Source organism: Miniopterus natalensis, chromosome 6 (genome assembly GCF_054644295.1).
Source record: "Miniopterus natalensis isolate mMinNat1 chromosome 6, mMinNat1.hap1, whole genome shotgun sequence".
NCBI classification, from domain to species: domain Eukaryota; kingdom Metazoa; phylum Chordata; class Mammalia; order Chiroptera; family Miniopteridae; genus Miniopterus; species Miniopterus natalensis.
This window is the reverse complement of record NC_142086.1, coordinates 36100470-36124384: the sequence shown is the minus strand read 5'-3', so window position 1 is coordinate 36124384 and position 23915 is coordinate 36100470. Positions and strand designations below refer to the sequence as shown.

Here is a 23915-nt window from a genome sequence, read left to right as displayed (position 1 = left end):
TCGTAACTTACCACATATAGAGATCCTGAAAGAATCTAAAGTCCCTGTTATAAAGCGAGCAAGGCAAAACTGCATGTGAGTGGCCGCCTTCATGAAGCAAATGGGAGGAGAGGCAGAAAAAAACTAGTGCAGGCAAACATTGAAATGTCTAGAGCCGGGAGAGGGAGAAATAATGCTATGACCACTACTAAAATTTTATATTACTAATCATAGCTTAAATTTATTTAGCACCTACTATTTTAGGCACTAAGCAACATTATTTCAAGTCTGATTTACTCTTCACAACAATCTGCAATGAGCTGAGGTAAAGTAACTTGCTCAAAGGTCACACAAAGTAAGGAGGTACTTAAGTCACAGCATCAGAAAGCGGAGATGCCCAGGACCAGGAACAAGTAAGCCTCAGAGACAACACACACTAATGAAAACCAAACATCACAAAACAGAACAAAAAACCTTCGGGGGTATCAGAAATGAAAAATTTAAAAGAAATTCCAGGAGGCCATGGCCTATATGTAAGTTGTAGACCACAGAGGTGCGAGCAGTTTGCTGATTCGAAGGGCCCTTGGGGGTCATAATCCCTATGACTCTAGGAGTCTTAGAGGGCACTTGAACTGCTACCTGATAATGATAAGCGTAGGGTCTGCAGGAAACAGACTGGTAAGAGGGTCTTATTATATAGAATCCTTATTCTTGCCTGTTTTTCTCTTCTTGTTTTTAAAAGAAAAAAATTTGACAACTTTTTAAAATATAAATACGTATTTCTAAAACTTCCTGGGACTCTCAGCTTAATGGACCCTGTGATTTAATGGGAAGTATAGATAGAACTAACATACCTACTCTACCCCTGACACTCAGAACATGTTCAATTAACACGAACTGTCCTCCGGCCTCAGTGATGGCCAACCAGCTGCTTCACAAGTATTCATTGTCTGCCTGACTAAACCGAGGAATCGTGGCGAGTCCTAAAACTAACCCTAACCCTTTAGAGACGAGTTTTTAATACATACTGAGTACAGGAATGAGTTCATTATTCGGTTGTGTTACCTTATTAACAACTCACAAAGATACTATGAGGTTGGTGCTATAGTGATCCCCTTTTATAGATGATGTAAATAAAATGTAAGCTAGGCAACATAAACAAGATATGAATTCTGAGACAAAAGGAAAAACACGTGCCCCTACGCGCACTTATCAAAATATTCTCCCAGCCCTAGCCAGTTTGGCTCAGTGGTTAGAGCGTCAGCCTGAGGGCTGAAAGGTCCCGGGTTGGATTCTGGCCAAGGGCACCTACCTCAGTTGCAGGCTCTGCCCCAGTCGAGGAGCGAGCAGGAGGCAACCAATCGATGTGTTTCTCTTACGTAGATGTTTCTTTCTCTCTCTCTCTCTCCCTCTCCCTTTCTCTCTCTCTGAAAAGCAATGGAAAATATATCCTTGAGTAAGGATTTTTGCCTAAGTGGAAAAAGTTAATAAAAATTCCATAATTAATTTTTTTAAAAATGACTACATAAAGCCATGCATTCCTCAATCCATTCTCCTCTGTCAACTCTCATACATGCGGGTGGGGGATGTGGGGGACATGATGCCATGAGGCCCAGGAACCACAGACTGATTGGGAAGCACCAGTCCTTGGACAGTGTTGCTGGATCTGAAAACAGACAAACAACAGCCTGCCTTTATTTAAAATGTTGATATTTTTTGTTCACGGATTTTCCCTAAATTTTTATTTAAAAAATATTTTATTAATATTTATATTTTGATTACTGATTTTTTGGGCACTCCCTTGAATTGTGCACACAAGGGGAAGACCCTATTTACCCTAACCAGAGGTGGGGAACGTCTGACCCACAGGCTGTATTTGGCCCTCGAAATCATTTGGTCTAGCCCTGCCAAGGCAATCACAGGTGGGACTTTGAAATTCAATAAATCTAGGAGCTTTTATCATAGCTAATTTTTAAGTTGATAATTTTTATGGTGCATGAATGATGTTATAATATCCAAATGGCCCTTGGCAGAAAAAAAGCTCCCACCCCTGCATAACTCTTAGGTCACACGGATAATAAATGGAGGAACCAGGACTTGAAAACAATTTCCCTCCCAAAGTCACACTGTTAATGACTTTGTTATATACAGCCTCACAAGCATAGTAGAATAAACGGTCCTTGCCTTTTCTGCTTAGAGTCTGTTTGAGAAGAGCTAAGTCACAATAAAAACAAATACAAAATCATACCCATAGAAGAAAAACAAACACATAATTAAGTTAAGAACAGGAATTAGATAAGATAATTTGCATGATGAGGGCTGGCTGGGGTCTATTGAATCATGAAACACTGCTTCCCTGTGTCCCCTAAAGACCTGACAAACCTGGGAATGATTTGTGGAGACTTTCCTATTTTGGTACTAGAATCAGGGTTTTCAATCCCCAAAAGAGACCTTGGTACTATTGGATTTAGTGACATTATTTCATCCCTGGGATGGCACAGGCTCCATGTCAGAGCTGACGGTGTTGACCACAGCACATGGTGGGTGCTGAGTGTAGAGAGCTCACTCAGCAGATTCTGTTAGCAGTATTGACTGCTACTTCTTTATCTCCACACTGCTTCCTATCTTCACATTTCCAGTCAGAGCTGCCAAAGCAGCTGCTTGCAAAGCTCCCACATTCACTCCGAAGGGCACCAGAACACTATTTATTTAATCATCACAATTGGTTGTCAACACTTTGTAGATTAGCTAGCACTTTAATTTTGATTATGGCGAAGACAATTAGAGTCAGTTGTCATCAGGTAGAAGGCAACAGTTTTGTTTTCTAGATTGCTAAGCTTCCCATAGGCATGGGAAACGAGCATTTTTTATTAGCACCATTTGCCTCTTTGTTTAACTATAAAACATAAAAAATATTAAAGAACAGCATATTGAAACCATACATTTATAGATAACAGTTAAAAATATATATAAGCATCTAGGTTTTAGATATATGCTTTTATCGCTGGTATTGAACTGTTTGCTGAAATATTCCTCTCCTTCCTGTCATGATTTTGAAGAGAAAAAGCATGACTTTTTTTTATTCACCAATTCAGGGAACAAACATTTCCTCAAATCCTCTCCACCACCACAAAATTGTACGCACAGGTCCCAAGGTTTTAGTACATGTCTGGCATTTGCTGGCCAACTGTTTTGTAATTATTCTGTTCAAACATAACCTTTGAAAGAAGCTTTCCCAGGTCCATCTAGTCAAAATCAAACTATTTTCCTTCTATTTTTTACATTTTTATCAAAATTGTATTTCACGGTAGGAAATATGACCAATATAGTTTGTATCCCTGCAGGATCTAGTACTCAAAACAGATTTGCATAGGTTTATTGGATTGAATTGAAATTTATACTGTGGGAAATCAGGACAATCATTTGGAATGAAAACAAAATACTAGGGTGTATGTAGAAGCTCCCAGAACAAGCCTGCAGAATTTCCCTGACAATTGTATGTTTGTGCCCAAGGACATAAGATGGGAAATTTACCACTTGTCCTTTATCTACCAACTGCATCCCATTTAAACGTTCATGTATCGTGGGGTTTCTTATACATCACCTCACCATTCACTTAGTCCCTCAGTGTCCACTGAAGGGTTAACCCTTTGTGTTCACTTATTTGCCTCTCATGCTAGGTCAATGTTGCATACCCTATTTGCACCCGATGTCTGTCTACTTCAGTGTAGCTACGATTCTGGAAAGTAACTTCCCAGAAGATCCGCCCCAGGAACAACACATTTAACACAGCCTTATTATGGGATCGGATACATATAACAAATAATTTTTCTAATGATAATGGAGAATCCCAATAATCTCCATTAGAGTCATAACTGATTTAATTAGATTTTATAAAATTGCACATATAAGAAGACATGACTTATGCTTTCCAGTGACCTAGATTAAACTCATTTTAGCTTGTATAATTGTTCCCAGGATTTAATGCAGACTTGAAATGGGAGCATGTGCAGCTTCCCGGGGCTACTGAGTTCAGTCTAGCAGGTGTCTGCCTTCCTGAGCTCATCTTCCCCATCTCTGCATTTTATAAAGGCCACATTGTATGATATTTGTGAGAACAACTGGCTTATTGTTATGATTATTATTGCTAGTTTAACAAGACATTAAAGAACTAAAATAGGGATTGAAGAGGATATTTATGTCCTCTGCAGACCTATAACAGTCATGACATGAAGAGCTGTACTTTATTCTTTAATATGAGGAAATTAGATAATTTCACATCAGACTTGCAGAATCCCGCAGCCACCAACAGCATGGAGCACGAATGTAAATCAGAAGAGCAAATAGATTGTGACATTTAAAAATGGAATGCACAGTAGGAATTTAATCGGCACATTTGCCAATATAATATTCCCTTTGAAGAGAGGTTCCTTTCAAAAAGATACCTCAAGTTGTCTGTATCATGATGCATTGTTTAAAGTGACAGCGCGGCTTGAGGTTTTAGCAGAAGTTTAGGATTCACTCTCTCAGTGTGTGACCTTAGATGCACTCTTCCTGCCCCTCATTTATCCTAAATGTCCTGGCAGAATCCAAAGAGATGTCTACTTAGCCTCCTTCCTTTCTTTAAAGAAAATTACTAGATAAGATGCCTTATCATTTATCTAGTCACTGACACTTAATGAGCTTCTATTCATTAATCAATCAAATGCACAGTGTCAGTTTGGTGACCATCAATTTAATATGAGGCTTAGGAGTAGGACTGTGGGGGAAGGAGACCAAGAGAAACAGCCATTCGATTATTCACTGAGTGCCTATGTTCTAGGCACTATACCAAATGCTAGGAACTTTTGCAATGAGTGATGCAGCTTTTTGCCCTGGAGAAGCTCAGAGTCACACAAAGGACACAGACACAGCCCAAGTGAGGGCTTTACATTTGCTTGGGAAAACAGATCACACAGATCCTATAGATAAGATGCTACAGGTCAACTTACTAGCCAGCAAAAAACTCTACAGTGAAAGTTTACTAAATTTTACTACTATTTATTATTATTAAACTTTATTATTCCTATTGTTAGTTGAGCTTATAATAATTAGGGTGGAAACATTTTGCCTATTGGTGGAAATATTAAAAATGTAAGCAAGGAATAGAAAGTGCATTTCCATTACTGTAATGTTTAGTATTGTGAGTTTCTGCCCTCCTGAGGTCATCTCCGCTTTAAAACCTTTTCCTAAGAACCACATTGTATTGTGTTTGTTAAGAACAGTTGACTTATGTTAACCAGAGGCATCATGCCCAGGAAGCCTTATATTTTAGAAACCAAATGCCATGAAAGGAAAAGAGTGTTTTCTGACAGATGACAAAGAGACATTGTAAAATTTTGAACAGTTTGAGAAAGTTACTTCAGAATATTTTTTTCTTTTCATCCTACTGACTGCCCCCAAATTATCTAGGTAGTGAAATATTATCTGTAGGTTGTATTTCAAGGCCTGCTTGGAGGTCGGTTATTTTGGATTTGCCATATCCTTAGAGAAATCTTTTTATATGAAGGGTCTAGTTTCCAAGACAGTCCAGAAAAACCTAGGTAACTTGTAATATGAATAATAAATTGTGCAAATACAGTATTTTGCAAACTGTATCAACTGCTATGTTCCTGGAGATCTATGAGTTCCATAAGAATTTTTAAATTTTGTGTTTTTATTGTGATGACAATCTAAAAATAATATAATCATATTCTGGATCATCTAAATCAGGGGTGAGGAACCTTTTCTCTGCCAAGGGCCATTTGGATATTTATAACATCATTCTCGAGCCATACAAAATTATCAGCTTAAAAATTAGCTATGAAAAAAACTCCTAGATTTATTGAATTTCGAGTCCCTCCTGTGGTTGCCTTGGCAGGGCCAGACCAAATGATTTTGCTGGCCCTATAAGACCCATGGGCTGGATATTCCCCACCCTTGAGTGAACACTCATTATGTGATTATCAAAATAGTGTTTATAATTATCTTTATAATTGTTTTAGTCTTGTGTTATTGTAACTACGCAGAAACCTTATTTTCTTGAATCTGCCCTTTATTTTGATTTTCTTCCTTGACTCAAACTGGCCTGGCCCAGTGCTCTGACTCACCCACTTCCTTCTCCCTTGCTTAACCATTAGGCCCTCAGGACAGTGAGGTTCTGGTCAGCATCCAGTAGTCTTAGGAACAAAGTCCTGGGTCTATTGACTACGGAGACAGAGTTTTCAATCAAACTAAAGATGATATCTTGGCCTCAGCTGTGTTTTAGCTCTGGACCCAGGCAAGCAGAACGATCCCATAGAACAAATCCTTGTGAAACTGGACAGAACAACTCCATGGCTGACATCAGGACCGGATGCAATGATCAATTACCCCTTACTCTGGCACCAACCAATCAGTAGAGACCACAATCCTAACTGCTTTAGTCACCATGATTAATGATCCTCTCCCTATATAATCCATGCCCTGAAAGCCATCGGGGAGCCAGGTCTTTGAGCACAAGCTACCTGTGACTCCGGCATGGCTCCATCTCCTTAATAAATCCTTACTTTCTTGGCTGCAAACTCCTGTTCGTGTCTTATTGGGCTTTCATGCACACAGGCAAATGGACCCTTTCAGTCCAATAACATTATCTGATTTAACAGTATTAGAGCTCTACTATGTATATTGGCTAATAGCTGGCTGCCATTTGATTTGCTTGCCTTGGAAAATTTCTCCTAAAAATCCAGATTTCCAGATTTATTTATTTTGAAGTCAGGCAACATAACAACTCTGGGCCTGCTGATCCCTGTGGCAGTAATAGAGCTGAGCAGAGGCTGTTCGTAATATAGGTCCTCCTTCTATCAGGTATATTTCCCACCTATATTTTATAAGCATTAGACTGTCTTCCCCGAAGTAAAGTAATGTATATTTCCCAGGATGGTAAGTGTTCTGAGAAAAAGGGGTCTATCCCTCAACATATGCTGTTTGTAAAACAAACATTTGTGAGTAGAGGCTTCTATTGGATGTGACTCTTCTCCAGGGCACCATCACACTCCTGTCTGTAATTGGGGCTTGGTATATAACTTGAAATAGATACTAACCTTTTAGAAGCTAATTTCTAAATCAGTGCATAGACCAGAGACTTGCTGAGTGTGCCCCTCACAGCCATTCCCCAACCTTCCACACAATACCTGCCTCTCATCCAGTGTTTTCTTCCCTATTATTATTTGTTATTCATTTTTACTTCATTAATATTTAAAGATCGTTCAAGTTATTCATTGAAAAGGGCAACACTTACCACCAACCATGCGAAGGTGAACTCAGATGAAATTTCTGAGGAGATATTTTGAAGGCATGGCATTTCCAGAGTCTGATTTATCTCTATTTCTATTGTATTGTTGCTTATCCATTCCTCCTGTGTAACTGTAACAAAACAGAAGGTGGAAAAGACATGGATCTGTGATTGGTTTATAAAGTGCTTTTTATCAGAGAAATGAGAACCGTTTTAGCATAAAGACTCATCTATCCTCAGGGTATACCTACGAAATAAAGAGGCAAAATCCTATTATAGTCCTGACTGTGTAAATGGCAAAACGGAGCCACTACCAAAAATTATTGATGAAAAATGATAGGGAATCTGTCCTAAAAAGATTCAGCTCCCAATTTGGCATATTCCTCTGCTTTACCCCAAATTCATGCTTTAGTCTTCAGATCACATTTCCTTAATCACATAGAATATAAAACATTAAAACTTAGCCTCTAATTCATTTTTAAATTTTAATAGACTTAATATTTTTAAGTCTGTGAATCTAAAACAGCAAAATGAGTGGAAAGTACAGAGAGTTTCCATATTACCCTCAGTCCCATGTCTGCACAACCTCCCCCACTATTAGCATCCCTAATCACAATGGTACATTTGTTACAATCAACGAGCCCACACTGACTCACCATTATCACCCAAACTGCACAGTTTATTTATCTTAGGGTCCACTCTTGATGCTGTACAGTCTATGGGTTTTGATACCTACATAATGACACCTATTCACCATTGTGGTATCATACAGAGCAATTTCACTGCCTTAAAAATGGCCTATGCTCTGCTTGTTCATCCCACCAAACTCCTGTCAACCACTATCTTTTCCTGTCTTCAAAATTGTCTTTAGAGAGTTCATATACATTCCTTTAAAGAAAAATTGATTCAGAAAAATATATAAAGTCTGAGGAAGCATTATGAATAAATTAGGTGCATTTTTAAAGTGACATGAGATAAATATCTGTTTATAGTCTTTTTTGGGAGAGGAGTTTTATATACATATATATCCATTTTTTTTTATTAAACTATAGTAACACAAATAATAATTTATAAATAAAAACAATTCTATTATCCTAATATCCCGAAAACCTTATTTTTATATCTCTACAAATCTTTGTTTGCATGCGTTTCCCATACTTTGCAATCTTATTAACCCGCACGTTACCTATGATTTTTACTTGAAAATGTTTTGCTTGGTTCTTGAACTATTTTTGGTTGACATTTTTATAGGCTTTATGTCATCCCATCATATATGCCCATCACCATTTGTTTAGTCACTTCCAATTATTGAATGATTATGCTCTTTCAGTTTCGGTTTTTACTTCATTTAAACTATTATAATCTATATAGCAAAGACCATCCTTATACTAGTAGCTTTCCTCTGACCAGCTACTTAAGAAGACCTCCCAGGAGTATGATTAATGAATCATGGGTATGAACATTCTCATTATTATCAACAGTATATATATTTAAAGTGGAATATTTCTCAGTTTGAGAATGTTAAGTCCATCTAGCCTTTAATCTCTCATAAGTTCCAGCTATTCTTTTGCTCATTCCTCCTCCTATCCTTAATTGCAAGCAGGCCTTTCCATCAGTAAACATCTTCCCTGCAACACTCTCAAATCGTGGTTGTTAATTTTCTTGTACCCTTACTCCTCAACATCAGGAGGTGGGGTCATTGCTCTCCATTGCTCCTTCCAAGTATTACTCCAACCTCATAACTTAAAAAAAAAAAAAAAAGGGCCTGTCATTTTCCCTCTATCTATAAAAGGTATTTCAAACCTCTCCAAATGCTTTTTTCTGAAGCCTCCTTATTTACCTGAAGACAATTTTGTTCTCTATTTTATTTTATTTAAATTTATCTTTATCATTGAAAGTATTACAGATGTCCACTTTTTTCCCCATTGACCCTTTCTGCCCTGAGCCCACCCTTACCCCAGGCCTTCAGCACAGTATTGCCTGTGTCCATGTCATTGTCTATTTTAGAGGAAAAAATAAAAGATGGCACATGCCTCCTCATAAGTACTCATCCTAGTTTCCCTTTCTCCTGATACAATAAAAAAGTTCTTTTTTCCATTTCAAGATAGTCCTACTACTAATGCTATGGATCTCATTGCTCCATCTTCTCAGAAACTTTATTTATTTTACCTTTTTCCACTGTTATTTTTAAACTTGATTTAAAAATGGGCACAGGAACTGAATAGACATTTTTTTCAAAGAAGACATACAGATGGCCAACAAGTAAATGAGAAGTAGCTCAACATCACTAGTCATCAGGAAAATGCAACTCAAAACCACAATGAGATATCACCTCATAATTGTTAGAATGACTAATATAAAAAAGACAAGAGATAAGTATTGGTGAGGATGTGGAGAAAAGGGAACCTTTATGCAGTGCTGATGAGAGTATAAACTGATATAGGCACTATAGAAAACAGCATGGAGACTCCTCAAAAAATTAAAAATAGAACTACCATGTGATCCAGCAATTCCAATTCTGGGTATAAATCTAATGGAAATGAAATTACTATCTCAAAAAAATATATATATGCATCCACAAGTTAATTGCAGCATTCTTTATGATAGCAAAGATACAGAGACAATGTAAGTGCCCATTGATGGATAACTGGATAAAAAAAATGTTCTAACATGCAGTGGAATATTACTCAGCCATAAAATGGAAATCCTGCCATTTGACACAAGATGGATGGACCTTGAAGGCATTATGCTAAGTGAAATAAGACAGAGAGACAAATACTGTATGATCTCACCTATATGTATAATCTAAAAAATAAAATAAAACCTAATTCATAGATACAGAGAAGAGATTGGTGACTGCCAGAGGTGGAAGCAGGGACTTGGAAAAATAGATAAAAGCGGTCAAAAAGTACAAACTTCCAGTTATAAGATAAATAACTTCTAGGGAATCTAATGTACAGCATGGTGACTAAAGGTAAAAGTCCCCTGAGGCTTTTGTTATAATCTGGGAAATTAAACCCACATTGTATTTTTATAATGAATTCTGATAACTGCAAATTTTAAAATGCATTAACATTTTACAATCTGAAGCACTGTGGGACCCAGTATCATTCAAATTAAGGACATCTGGATTACAATAACCCGATGCTTGACTCAGAGAAATTTTGGAATAATTTGAAAGCTCCTAACCTAAGAGGAAGCCTTGTCAAGTAAAAATGGATAAAAGACTTAAATGTAAGTTGCGAAACCATAAAAATCCTAGAAGAAACGATAGGCAGCAATCTCAGACATCTCTTGTTAGCAATATGTTTGGTGATAAGTCTCGTAGGGCAAGGGAAACAAAGGAAAAAAATAAACCAATGGGACTACATCAAAATAAAAAGCTTCTGCACAGCAAAAGAAACCAACAAAATGGAAAGGGATCCCATTGTATGGAAGAGCACATTCGCCAATGATACATCTGATAAGGGGTTAATTTCCAAAATATATAAAGAACTTATACAACTTAAAAGGAAGACAAACAATCCAATGTAAAAAAAATGAACAAAAGACTTCTCCAAAGAGGACATACAGATGGCCAAGAGACATGTGAAAAAATGTTCAAAGTCACTAATCATCAGAGATGCAAATTAAAACCACAATGAGATATCACTTCACACCTGTCAGAATGGCTACCATAAAAAAAAATCAACAAATGACAAGGTCTGGTGAGGCTGTGGAGAAAAGGGCACCCTGGTACACTGCTGGTGGGAATGCAGACTGGCACAGCCACTATGGAAAGCAGTATGGAGTTTTCTCAAAAAATTAAAAATGGAGCTGCCATTTGACCCAGTGATCCCACTTCTAGGAATCTATACTAAGAAACTCAAAATGCCATTCAGAAAGAATATATGTACCCCTATGTTCGTAGCAGCATTACTTACAATAGCCAAGATCTGGAAACAGCCCAAGAGCCCATCAGTAAATGAGCGGAGAAAAAGCTGTGGGACATTTACACCATGGAATACTATGCAGTTGTAAAAAAAGAAGGCTCTCTTACCCTTTGGGACAGCATGGAGGGACCTGGAGAGTGTTATGCTAAGTGAAGTAAGCCAGTCAGAGAAAGACAAGTATCACATGATCTCACTCATATGTGGACTCTAATGAACAAAATAAACTGAAGAACAAAATAGATCCAGAGACATGGAAGCATGGAACAGACTGAGGAATCTCAGGGGTAAGGAAGGAGAGGGGGTGAGAAGAGATTAACCAAAGAACTTGTATGCATATATGCATAACCCATGGACACAGGCAATAGTGTGGGGAAGGCCTGGAGAGGAGGCTGGAGCGGGGCGGAGGGGTCAATGGGGGAAAAAGGGACATCTGTAATACTTCCAACAATAAAAATAAATTAAAAAAAAATAAAAGATAAGAAGCGAATATAAAACTGTTTATTATCTTTCTACCCTCACCCACAGCCTCAGAGCACTAAATCACACAGAGGAACAACATACTGTGAAAAGAAAAAAAAATCCCTTCTCAGTGAGGCCCTCAGAGAACAGGGGATAAAAGTTAGACGCATCTTGCGTGAGCAGACGAGGGGGTGGAATAACTCAGATGACAACAGAAAGGAAACAGGAAGAGGTCCAACTGCCTCCGGTCTCTCAGCATTTTCATATTTAGATTCTTATATGCCACTTCAATTTGCATTTGTTTATGTACATCATAAATGTATGCACTTCATGTGTGCTTTGCTTACCCAAGTAGCTTGCAAATGTGAAAAGCTCTCAGGCATTTAACAGGGAAATGGCACAAATAGGAGGAGAAGGGAGAGAAGATCAAAAGAATAAAGGGGGAAAAGCTGTGTCATTGGGTGGGGACCTGACAGGGCTCCTGAATGGCACCTGCATCCTCCGAGTGAAGTGTCTCCCCCTTAGCTCTATGCCAGGCTTACAGTTTTGGTCCATCATGAAGATTTTTTCTCCTTTCTGTTTTGCTTTTTTTCTATTTTTCTTCCTTTCTACCCAAATACACAATACCAGAAACATTGCCCTAACACTGAGGCCATTGCTTTTCATCTGACCCAGCTGACCAGAAGCAAGGTTATAATCAGAAGACTGGGAATTTTCTAACCACACAGCATGCAGACCTGGCTCTGTCTCCCTATTGATTTGCAGTTTTTTTGTAGCTACAGTTGGGTGCCTTGGGTTGGCCTTTATTTTAAGAAATACACTTTCCTTAAAGGCAATTCCACTCTTCTTTTTGGATAACATACTACGTCTTCTCCATTTCTGTCTTCATGTTGAAGAAATCCTATTTCCTATAGGGCACATCAACTTATGTTGCCAAACCTGAGGAGTAAACATTAGGTCCTCAGAGATGTAATAGTTTCCAGATCTAGGCAGAAGGTACAAAATCTATGTCTAAGCCAAAGCCAATGTGTACTTGTGCTTATATATAACAAACGTCCTCTTGGGCTCCAACTTAGGCAAGTATAAAAGAGAGGGGGGAGGACTCATTTTTAATAAGAATCGAGAAATAGTTTACTCAGTACTATATTATACTTAATGAAAACTACCATTTACACACACACACACACACACACATACACACACAAATTATCCCATTTAATCATCAAAATAATGGTATCTATGAAGGAGGCACTATAATTATCTTTATATGTTTGTTATATAAGGAAACAAAAGCTTAGAGACTTGAAATAACTTGGCAAAGGTGAAGTATAGAGTAAATGACAGAGCCAACATTCCAATCTAAGCTACCTGACTCCAATGCTGTGTAGCTAAACGATGTACTATACAGCTCTCCTTAATTCTATTCACTCGACTCCACCCCACCCTATCCCCAGCTGAACCCAAGTGTCTTTTTTTTTCTTCTGGAAAACAAACAGCAATTGGACTAGGGCACTGAAAGGTGGTGGTGGAAAGGTTCTTGTCTATAGGTAGACTGTTCCAGTCCCATGGTCTTATCTCTTGATAAGAAATAGGGAAGGGTAATAAATCCATACCTGCTTGCCCTGGGCAGCTCTATGTCCCCCTTAGCATAGCCTTCATGAGTTATTTTTTTGTTGTTTTTTCTTATATTGCCAGGCCACTTTGCCTTGAGTTAAAAACATTCTATTTCCAGTGCACTTTCCATTTGTTGACTAATGTCATTCTTTTTCATTAGTAGAAATGGAAATCATTTATTTTAGGACCAAGTGATTTAGGGTGGGAATTATTATAGTCATTTTCCAGATGGGTTCAGACAATTGACATGGCAGACCCCAGGTGAAATTCATTTCTAGCCAGAAAGGAGCTAGAACTTAAACCTAAGATTCCTGCCTGCAAATGTAGGTGTCCAAAGCATGTTTGTGTGAGTGCTCTGTCTCCTCTGGGGTCCTAGGCTTGTCTCCTAAGTTGTCTCTACCTTTTTCTCTTCTCCACCTTCATTTCATTCTCATACTAAAGCCAGGATGATCCTTTTTAACACAAATACAATCAGGCTATAACCGTCATTCCTTCATTTTGTTGAAAATGCTTCAATGTCTTTCCACGGCACTTAGACAAAAATCAAAACCTCAAACGTGGCCGACAAGGTCTTGCATGATCTGGCCCTTACCATCTCTCACACTTCACCCCTTAATCTCTGCACCACAGTCCCACTGACATTTTCCCATTTTCTCAAACACTGCATAGCCCTGCACACAAGATGTTGCCTCTCTCGAGATCACTCACTAACCTCCTACCTCTGAAATGGTGTTAACGTTTACATTCTTCAGACCTCGGCTCACTTTGCTCTCTCAGAGATAATTTCCCTGATGACTAGTACATGCTCTCTCACAGACCATTGCAATTCTTATCACTGTTGCAATTTTACATTTATTGGTGGAATTACTTGATCAGTTTTGGTCTCCCTTACAAGCAATACCTCTTTCTGTTCAACCTTGTATACTTAGTACCATGCCTGGCCTATGGCTGGCACATAATACATGTTTGTTATGCTTACCCTTTTTCTGAAGGAGAAGGTTGTAGGTTTTAGTCTGACTGCCCTCTGGGTACCAAATAAAGCTGCACTCATACTTCCCACTGAGTGAGAAGGACATGTTCTTTAAGTGCAGAATCCATTTTGACACGTTCTGAGGAGTTTCTGTGAACGTCACCAGTGACCTACAGGGAACCCCGTTGGCACAGTAGTAGCCATATTGCGGATGATAAACGGCAATGAGGTCCACCTCTTTGGTGACCTTGGACCATTGCATTTGCACCAAGAAGTCTTTCTTCTGTGTCTGGCAGGTCAGGTTGACATCAGAGCCAGGCAAAGCATAAATGTCTTCTCTTGTATTGAATTTTCCTTCCCATATTCCTGAAAAGGAAGAACACCAGCCATCAGTTTGCATGATTCACATGGAGTGACTTTTTAAAAAATATATATCTTTTATTGATTTCAGAGAGAGGAAGGGAGAGAGAGAAACATCAGTGATGAGGGAGTCGTCATTGATGGGCTGCCTCCTGCACACCCCTGGCTGGGGATTGTGCCCCAACCCGGGCATGTGCCCTGACCGGGAATTGAACTGTGACCTCCTGGATCCCAGGTCGACACTCAACCCCTGAGCCACGCCCGGCCGGGCTGGAGCCACTCTTAATTTTAAACCTGGGTGACTCTGATGAAGTGAGTGAGCACCACAGGGATTTTCTCCTTGCTGCCTCAGGGGCTGGAGAGAGCTTGTGCTTGACCCAGGTACAGAAGCATGAGTCTCAATACATATGGGGAGGCATTTACTTTAGGACACTAGAAGAACTTACTGACTTCTGAGTATCTGCTTCTTCGTCAGTTGGTCTATCTAAAAAATAGATACTGGTGGAAAAAATCAAGACTATTTAAAATTGAAACTCACCATAAAATTATTGTGGCAACAGTTTTTAAATATAATACAATTGGCTTTTTTTGGTTATGAATCAACAGCTGTGTGTAACACTCAAATGGTATTTTCTAAAACCACAAAAATAACTCTAAACTTTGTGTAGCAGTTTTTTAAAATGCATTTCTAGAAGAGGCTTTTACATACACTGTCTTGTTTGATCTTTCAAACATACCAGAGTGACGTTGTTAACGCTCTTTTTCAAGGAAGAAACGGAGGCACAGACAGATTAAATGGCTTGTTCAAAGCCACATCTCAGTAAAAAAAACATGAGTTCGACTGCCTAGAAACCGTGCAGTTTCTATAACCTCATAAACTCCAAACTGCTCCCAAATTGGCTGAGAAGGGTCAGAAATTTGATATTCAATATATATGGATTAAAAGGGCCTTCATCTCCATGTAGTTAGTTCATGGCTGGAGGAGAGGAGGAAATACCTCAGGTAAAGTGTCCGCTAAAGATAAATCATTGGTTAGCATCACCTATAATCAATGCTTTGAAACACTAGACATAAAAGAAGATTCTCTCCCATCAGCTCTCTGACCAAATGGCACAGGGCACTTAAAATATGTTAAGCATTGCATCTTTGACATGCCTTCAACAGTGTAAGCTTCAGTTTTAGAATGAACATGGAACAATTTTACAGGAATGATATGTTATTGTGACAAGTCACAGAAGCTAACAAAGGGAAAAGATAAAAAGATGACAAGCAACTGAGAAGAAACAAGGCTCTCAAAGGTACTCGACAAACAGGAATTATTATACTTTCATGGATGCAAAAGTATGGGCAGGCAGAGGTTAGTACAGTTTAATGTAACTCCCTGTGAGCTCCCCTTTGCTGGATAATATGCTTCTGATCCTATCTACAGCATTATGTTCCAAAATCTTCTTTGATTTAGAAATTCCCCTTAAAATCTTAGTATTTCTATCTGAAAAGCACAGTTAATTCTTAAGACACTCGGGACCACAGGACTAATCTTTCTTCCTACCATTTTTAAATAGGCCCTTTAGGTACTAGTTCCCACTGTCATAAGGACCCCACCCCGTCTCCCAGGTCTGTACCTACACATGCCTCATTAAAATTCCACATATGCTCGACCCCCAAAGACATGAGCGTTTGGAGGAGAAATGCTTGTTATATCCAAAAGAAAAAGGGTAGTTGAAAGAGAGAAAAAGTTAAGCAAGGATCTCTGAGCACTGATGGCTTTGTGATTTATTTATTTACTTTTAGTATCCCGGAGCTGTTCTCACTACCATTTGGAGAGCATTTCATTTCTAAGAAGCAAAATTTCCCAATTACTCCGGAGATCCTCTTAGGAAGGAAACGGGTAAAAACGTCTCTGAGCAGCGGCACAAACCACCCATTCCCTTCTCGGTTTTAGGGTCGTTAGTCATCCTGTCTGGAGCCTAACAGCCCTGCCATAGCTGCCGCTGAAACGCACTGAAAACCTTAGGACCCGCCTGCCTTTGGCGCTCAGCTTCAGTGCAGTGAGCAGAGGCCTCCCTCACCCCCGACGCGCTGGCTCAAGGAAGCGCGCTGGAAGCCTTACCCCCGACGGAATGAATCTGGAGGATGCAACAGACCGCACAGTAGGTCCATTTCTTCTCCATTGTCTCCCGAGGCCTCACACCAGCATTTCCATCACGGTCACAGGAGCCAAATGAGGCCTTTAACTAAGCAAACCCCAGCCACCCTATTCGTGCTGCAAAACCCCGAATCTACCACACGCCTGGGGCTGTTTATCACTTGGCAAGACCCCAGGAAATGAAACGTAGACAGGAAAGTAATGCGGTTCAGAGCTCAGTTTAACCTTCAACAGAACAGTGTTGAAATTGTTCTCTGAAACCTTGTGTATCACCTTTGTTCAAAGGCTTTTCAGAATCCAAAGATTCTTTTCGTCAGGATCTGCGTGTCAGTCAAGCTGCTTCTAAAATCCAAAGGAAATCACGCAGAGTTGTTCATAATGTGCTTTTCGTACATTCTTTCCAGGAGCACAAAGTCATTTAACAAATGTGAGCCTCGTGTCTTTTATAATAGTTTTGCTGTTCAATTTTAAAATATATTTGCTTTCCGGAATTGCTCTGGGGTGAAAGAACAAAACATTAACACATTTAATTTTAATAAAATCTGAGGGGAACATATCTGAGGGGAACATCAGCTATTAAAACAAATTTTATTGTCTCCCCTCTTGCAGGAAGACCCACATTTCCTGGGGGTGGAGGAGTGAGGTCTCCTTCTCTACCCTTTGTCTGGGATAGGCTGGAAGTCAGGCAGGGACATCTCTCACCCTGCTGGCTGGAGGCCTATTTTGCTGATGGCAGAAGAGCTTATGCCTCAGCCCAAAACCATATAGAGCAAGGCTGAAACAATCAGAATCCAAAGGCAGAGACTCTCCTACCTCAGACAGCCACCAGGCCTGTTACATGTGCCCAGTCACTGCCATTAACAGAGGACCGAGACCAGGGATTAGGAAAGTGACTCCTGGGACATAATGACTAGCCCCTGACAGATATGACTACATGGTTTTCCAGCTTAGGATAAAATAGACCATCTTCACCTTCCAACATTAAGAAAACAAGCATTAGTCTGAACACTACAGAGCAAGTTTAATAAACAAAGAGTAAAAAGGACTAAATGTATGTGTCTACATACAACAGTATGAACAATTGGTGAAATATTCTGTGACCTCAATCTCACTACTGCCTTTTGGCAGCACCGAGAAAACCTGAAGACAAAGGAGAAAGCTGAACTTCATTCCCAAGGTGACAATTTTTTGAGGTCAGGGAGAGAGAATTTTCACCAGGTTGTCATCATCTGTCATGTCATCATGTATCAAGTTATCACGTATCATGACATCACGTCATGTCATTAAGTTTATACTCATCTGTCCAATGCAAGGACTTGGGGGAAATATGGATGATGCTAAGACAAAAGGTATCACCCTTGTTGTTGAGGAGATTAGCATTTCGCTGGGAGAAGAGATTTGCAGGTGGTGAAACAGGGCTAATCATTACTACTCAGCTAATGATGTTTCTTGCAAAGGCCAGAAGATGGAGTTACTTATTTCCTAATTTAGAGCTCTCCTAGCATTTATTCCCACACCCCACATCCCCACTAAGGCTCAGATTGCTGGAGGTGTTGGGTCAGGTGGTGATGACAAGGATATTTTGGAGAGAGCTGGGGAGTTCAGAGTCTTTGATTGAAAGGAGGAGGAGACATCACTGCTCCTGATGCCTTCATCTCGTCCTCATTTCCCCAGTAAATCAGTGATGGACTCTAGAGCCAAAATCAGTTCAAGAGATATGCTGGGGAGATCCTGATCTGTAGGTTAATGTCCCTATTAAGTTGGGACACATTACAAGCCTGGGGAAGGAAATCAGTCTCCTCACTCTGTTTTTCATATTAAGGGAATTTACCTAAGTGGAAACCAATAAAAATCTAAATTTATTGAATTCTCTAAAAACAACACCCCCCTTCACGTATTTATATATCTCCTATTTCTTTAAAGTTTTTCAAATCCTCATCTGAGGATACGGTTATTGATTTTAGAGAGGGAAGGGAGAGACAGAAAGAGACAGAGAGAGACAGAGAGAAACACCAATGTGAGAGACAAACATCGATTGGTTGCCTCTCATATGTGCTCCAACCGGGGACAGGGCCAGCATGTTACTGACCTGGAATTGAACCCAAGACCTTTTGTTGTATAGGATAACACTTTAACCAACTGAGCTACACCAGCCAGGGCTAGTTGTCTCCTATTTCTTATTGCTTTAAAGTAAAACAAGTTCATAAAAGATAAAAAATGTAAAATAAAACACCTTAAATTTTTAAAAAAGGAAATTGTCATTTATTTTCTAGAGCTAGACTCACTTTTAATGGGATCCTCACCTCTCATTGGGTTGGGCTACCCAAAGTATCTATTCAGTGGCTGCTAGGCAAACCTCGCTCTCTGGGTCTTTATCCAGGGCCTGGTTCATGGTTTTTATACTTAGAAACCTCTGCAGCCTGGAATCATTAGATTTGACTAGTTGTCCTTTGGGACCCACCCAGGCTCTAAGAGAGGAAAAAAAATTCAGATGCTCGCAGAATCTTAACTGAACACACCTGGTGTCCTGCAGTTGCAAGGCCAGGTGCCAGCCCCTCCGCGGCTATTTTTATGCAGCAGGTGGCAGCAACACCCTGCAGACCAGCACAGCTCTCCCAGATGATGGGAACTTTGCTTCCACTGCCTTTCAATCCCGAGAGTATTTTCTAAAGGCCCTTTCAGCACGGGGATAGGCATTCGCTGAGCTTAAAAATAACTCTTCTATAGAAGTCATGTCAATCTAGTCTATTATCCTCCCTGCTCACCAAATCCCAATTGCACAGCGTTTCTTCTTAGAGTATACTCTGCTCATACAAAGAGAAAACAGAAGCAGTCAGTTTCACATACAAAAAGGAATTTTGAACTTCTTGAACTTCAGAGGCAAATTCAATTATTTACAAAGAGAAGCAAGGACACACATTATTTCTGCTCCTGGCGAACCATAATTGTTTGTTTTGGACAAACTTTTTATAGACTCCTTCTAAACACTTACCCTCAACAAGAAAAGGACATTTTCAAAAGTAGGAAGCTGAGCAAAACGGCAAACTTACTTTTGTGGTTTTCATAGAGGTTAACTCAAACATTGCTGATTTGTCTTGCATTTTACTCTTTAATTACTTATGCACAAAAATGTGGAATGTTCTGTTTCTTTCCCTAAATGTTTAGAAACCATAGTGCTTAATGTTTCTGCTAATCAAAAAATATTTATTGAGTGCCAAATCTTAAAAGATTATAAAGAGCCATAATTCTAGGTGATTTAAAAACATAAATGATAAACACACCTCTTGGCCTTTAGACACTTATCATTTTGCTGGAGAGGAAACATCCCTGAGCACCAAAAGAGTCGAGTAACATAATGCACAGGACCAAATGAGTAGGTGGGACAGGCTCCCAGGCAAGGGGGGATCTCCCAGGGATCAGCTGGGGTAGGGAACATCTGAAGTGTGGACTCGAAATTTGGCTCTATATTACAGAAGTGAGTCTGGTGGAATCCATGAGGTAGTCACCCTAGGCAGAGAAAACAGTAAGAAACAACACTTGGTAGTATTGAAGTTAAAGGTTAATTCAGTGATTTGGCTGTTATCATTGGGCAGGGACTTTACTGGGGGTCTGGGGCAGACAAAATTGCCCAACCAGTGAGCTTAGGTTAAGGAGGGCTTTGAATTTTAGCCTACAGACTTTTTTCTTATGTTAGACAGAATTACAGAATTTTCAACAAAAGAGTAACATATTTAAATGTAACATTTTAGAAGGAAGGATGAATTAATTTGGCATGTGTAGATTGAAAATAAGAAGGGAGAAAGGGGAGGCAGAATGTCTGTTGGGAATTTTATGCTTCTTGACGAGAGCCTGGTGATTGGCAGTGAGTATGGCAAAGAGTGATGAGGGACATGGACTTTCAAAAAGGGGAGGTAAGGCTTATTGTCCAACTGGACATGGAATCAAAGTCTCCTGTGAAGTTTTATGCATTAGAATTAAGAGAAATAGAGCTGGATTCCTGCTGGAAGAGCCACCCACCCAAGGAGCAATTGTCAAAGGGTCACTGGGCTTTGCGTAGGAAGTAAGGAATCACCAGCCAGGGGACAGCATAGAGGCCCTGCCTTCATGAGCACCAAGTTCCTCCTTTTGGTTTTCACTCAAACTTTATAAGTTTAGGAATAGCCATCTAGTGAGAGAAAAAAAAATTGTGAGACTTTCAGCATAACAATCTCTTTTATCATCATCATTTCCACCATGCTCAATTCCATCTATTAAAGATTGGTTTTAATTTAATATATTTTTCCAATGACAACATCAATATTTGCTCATTACCAGGAAACATTTTAAAAGGTTAATGAAGAAATAAAAATCAGCTGGAATCATAACCACCCAAAGACAACCAATACTTATATTTGTCTTATATCTTTTTAGATTTTACATAAATATGTATACATGAAGAAAATTGATTTTTACTATTTTTACCACGTGCACTCTAACCTATGCTTTTTTTGCACTTCACAATATATTATAGACATATACACATGTTATAAAACAAAGATAAATTTTTTCCTTTTAAAATGATTGCATAATATTTTATTGTATGGATGCACAGAAAAATAATTTAAAGAAAAATAAATATAAAACTTCTCCCTAAAGTTTTACTTTGAGAAATACAATGATAAAGTTTAACTGAATAATTATAGTTAGTAATCTTTGAATATCTCTCTTTAGTGGCAAGTTGAAGTAAGGGGGGGGGAGAGAGAGAGAGAGAGAGAGAGAGAGAAGAGAGCCCTTGATTTTTGCCAAAATGTTGGGAAGCTAATGTTGACTCAACAATAACTCAATAATGTTGACTTTTCCAGAAATATATTTTAGAAACCATTAATATTTCTAGAGTTAACAACATAGCCAAAAGGAGAAGAAATAGTTTAAATTCTACACTCTACCTGGTTTCAAAACTTTGAAATTTATTTAAATTATCTCACATTCAATGCTGAGAACACCTTATAAAACTGAGAAGTGTTGCAATTGATTTTAGAGCTTAAAAAAAAAGATAGTATAAAACTAAATCACACACTGGGATCCTTTTGTAGACAGCTACAAACATATTCTTAACTACACTGTATTTTTATAACTGTAGATTCACATAGAAATATTGTGTTTCTATATTTGATGAAAACAATAGGTTAGGTAAAAATCACCTAAGAACTGGATCTGACCTTTAGGTAGTAATGCCCACCCACCTCCATCCTGCTTTCCCCCCAATGATTTTCTCTTAAATGGAGTTCTGAATGTGAGAACAAGAGGGAAGGAGGGAGGGAAAGAGAGAAAACTTGCACTTTGGTATTTGTCACTTTTTGTGATTGTGTAGCTCAGTACCACCTCAATTAAGTAATGAAATCAAGAAGCGTATTGTGATTAATAGCATTTCCCTGGTAACTGAGAGCTAAACCAAATTCTTGGAGGAGGAAGGATTGTAGTGGAGAGGAGAAATGAGTAAGAGAGAAAGTTCGTCCTCATTGCTGAACATCTTTTTAAAATTATTGTTTCACATTTCTGGCTCAATGAAAACCTTGTAATGAACATTATTTCATTTTATTTTGGTGATCGAGGTTCTTACAGAGACTAGGTACATGGTTCTGAACCTCAGACCCCAGAGTGGACCATAAGAATATAGAAGATAGTTGTGCATAAAAACATACTTCCCTCCTCCAGAAAAGAAGCCTAACTTTGGAAAGATTTGGCACTTTTGTGGGAGAGTTAAAAACAGAGGCATGAGCATGTTCTCATAGGAAAGAGTCCATTTTCCACCCAGACCTATAGAATGTTGGAGCTAGAAGAAACTGTAAAGAATGAGCCCTTCACTTTACAGATGAATAAACTAAGCTCTGAAAGGTGAAAGTGTCTTTCCCAAGGTTAAAGAGCTTGTTATAAAGAATCCCATGCTACTTGTTGTATTGAGTCTTGTATTACACTATTAAGTTTTTCAGCTTATCATATACAACCGTTAAAACCAACCATTTTTTAAATTAAAATGAAAATTGCCTCTAATATCTGGACAAATAAGAACCAATCTAGAAAACATACTTCATAAAAAATTTAATTCCCATGACATTTCTCTTAAATTGTACCTATATATTGTGTGGAAACAATAGTAATTTTTATACATATTTATATTTGTTCAAGAAGCTTCTGTTTGTGTGTGTTGTTTGCTTACTTGCTCTTCAATTTGATTTCTTGGAGGAACTCTGACAAACTCTCTGGGTAAATCCAGATGAACCATTTTTTTTTTTATCGAAGGTATTGAATTAGCAACATACTGGTGTTATATAACTCAGCATCAGTTTATTTTATTTTCACGGTTCTTTAGCCATTTGCTATGCATTTTTCCCTTTGGATTTGCTCAGAAAAGGCAGTATAGGCCTCCTATTTCCATCTCCAAACAATTCTCTTTCTCTTTATAGCCTCTCTTCTCTCCTTAGTACCCAACCTGGCTGCATGGGAAAGCGGCTCTAATCACCCAACACCTAGATGGGAGGGCCCCGCTTCCAGGAGAACCAGCCAATGATGCAAATAAGTAAGCAAAGGAAAGCACTGTGTGTGGAGAGTCCTCCAGCAAGTGGAAGATCCTGCATGCAAAATCTATCCTAAAGCAAAACCAGGCCTTGTTGCTTTTGAGAATGTTAGAATCTCCTTGGATTTAGGAGTATTTGTATCAGTTTCAGACTCTAACCATAGTTCTAAGACTATGGAACTTCAGAAGAATCAACCCCCTTATTTTATAAATGAGGAATCTGGTGCCCAGTAAAAAGAAATGATAAACTTGAAGCTACATAGTTATTGTACCATAAATACCAACTCAAGGATTTGGCTTTACCTTGGGCCATTTCTTTCCCCATAAAGATGAATCACGTCTCCATTGTTGCTGTTTACATGAATGTTGCTATTTACATGACCAGGAGTAAAGGAAGCAGGCTGACATGTGGGGGCTAAGTTGTCAACTAGACTCGGTCCCCAGAAAAGTGAGTCACCCCCACACAATAGCTTCACAGCACTGGCAACTCAGATGTGTGCCTCTGTGACAGAAAATTGTACAACATGGTGTCATCAGAGACAGTTACTTGTGAAAGGTGTAAACTCAAATGTCAGCTCTGTAAATATCCAAGTTTCTCTTTTCATACATCT

The 23915-nt window shown here is 38.9% G+C and overlaps 1 protein-coding gene across 2 annotated transcripts in view; it reads right to left on the bottom strand.

Annotated features, from left to right (window-relative positions):
- CD96 (CD96 molecule) overlaps positions 1-16776 on the bottom strand; it is a 69886-nt gene extending 53110 nt beyond the window's left edge. For both annotated transcript variants that reach the window (XM_016200141.2, XM_087817865.1), the window contains exons 1-3: positions 16716-16776; positions 14255-14611; positions 7277-7401 (exon numbers count right to left, since the gene is read on the bottom strand). In XM_016200141.2, the coding sequence (XP_016055627.2) occupies positions 7277-7401; positions 14255-14611; positions 16716-16776 (543 nt within the window). The remainder of the gene's footprint in view (positions 1-7276; positions 7402-14254; positions 14612-16715) is intronic.
- Positions 16777-23915: the final 7139 nt, after the last annotated feature.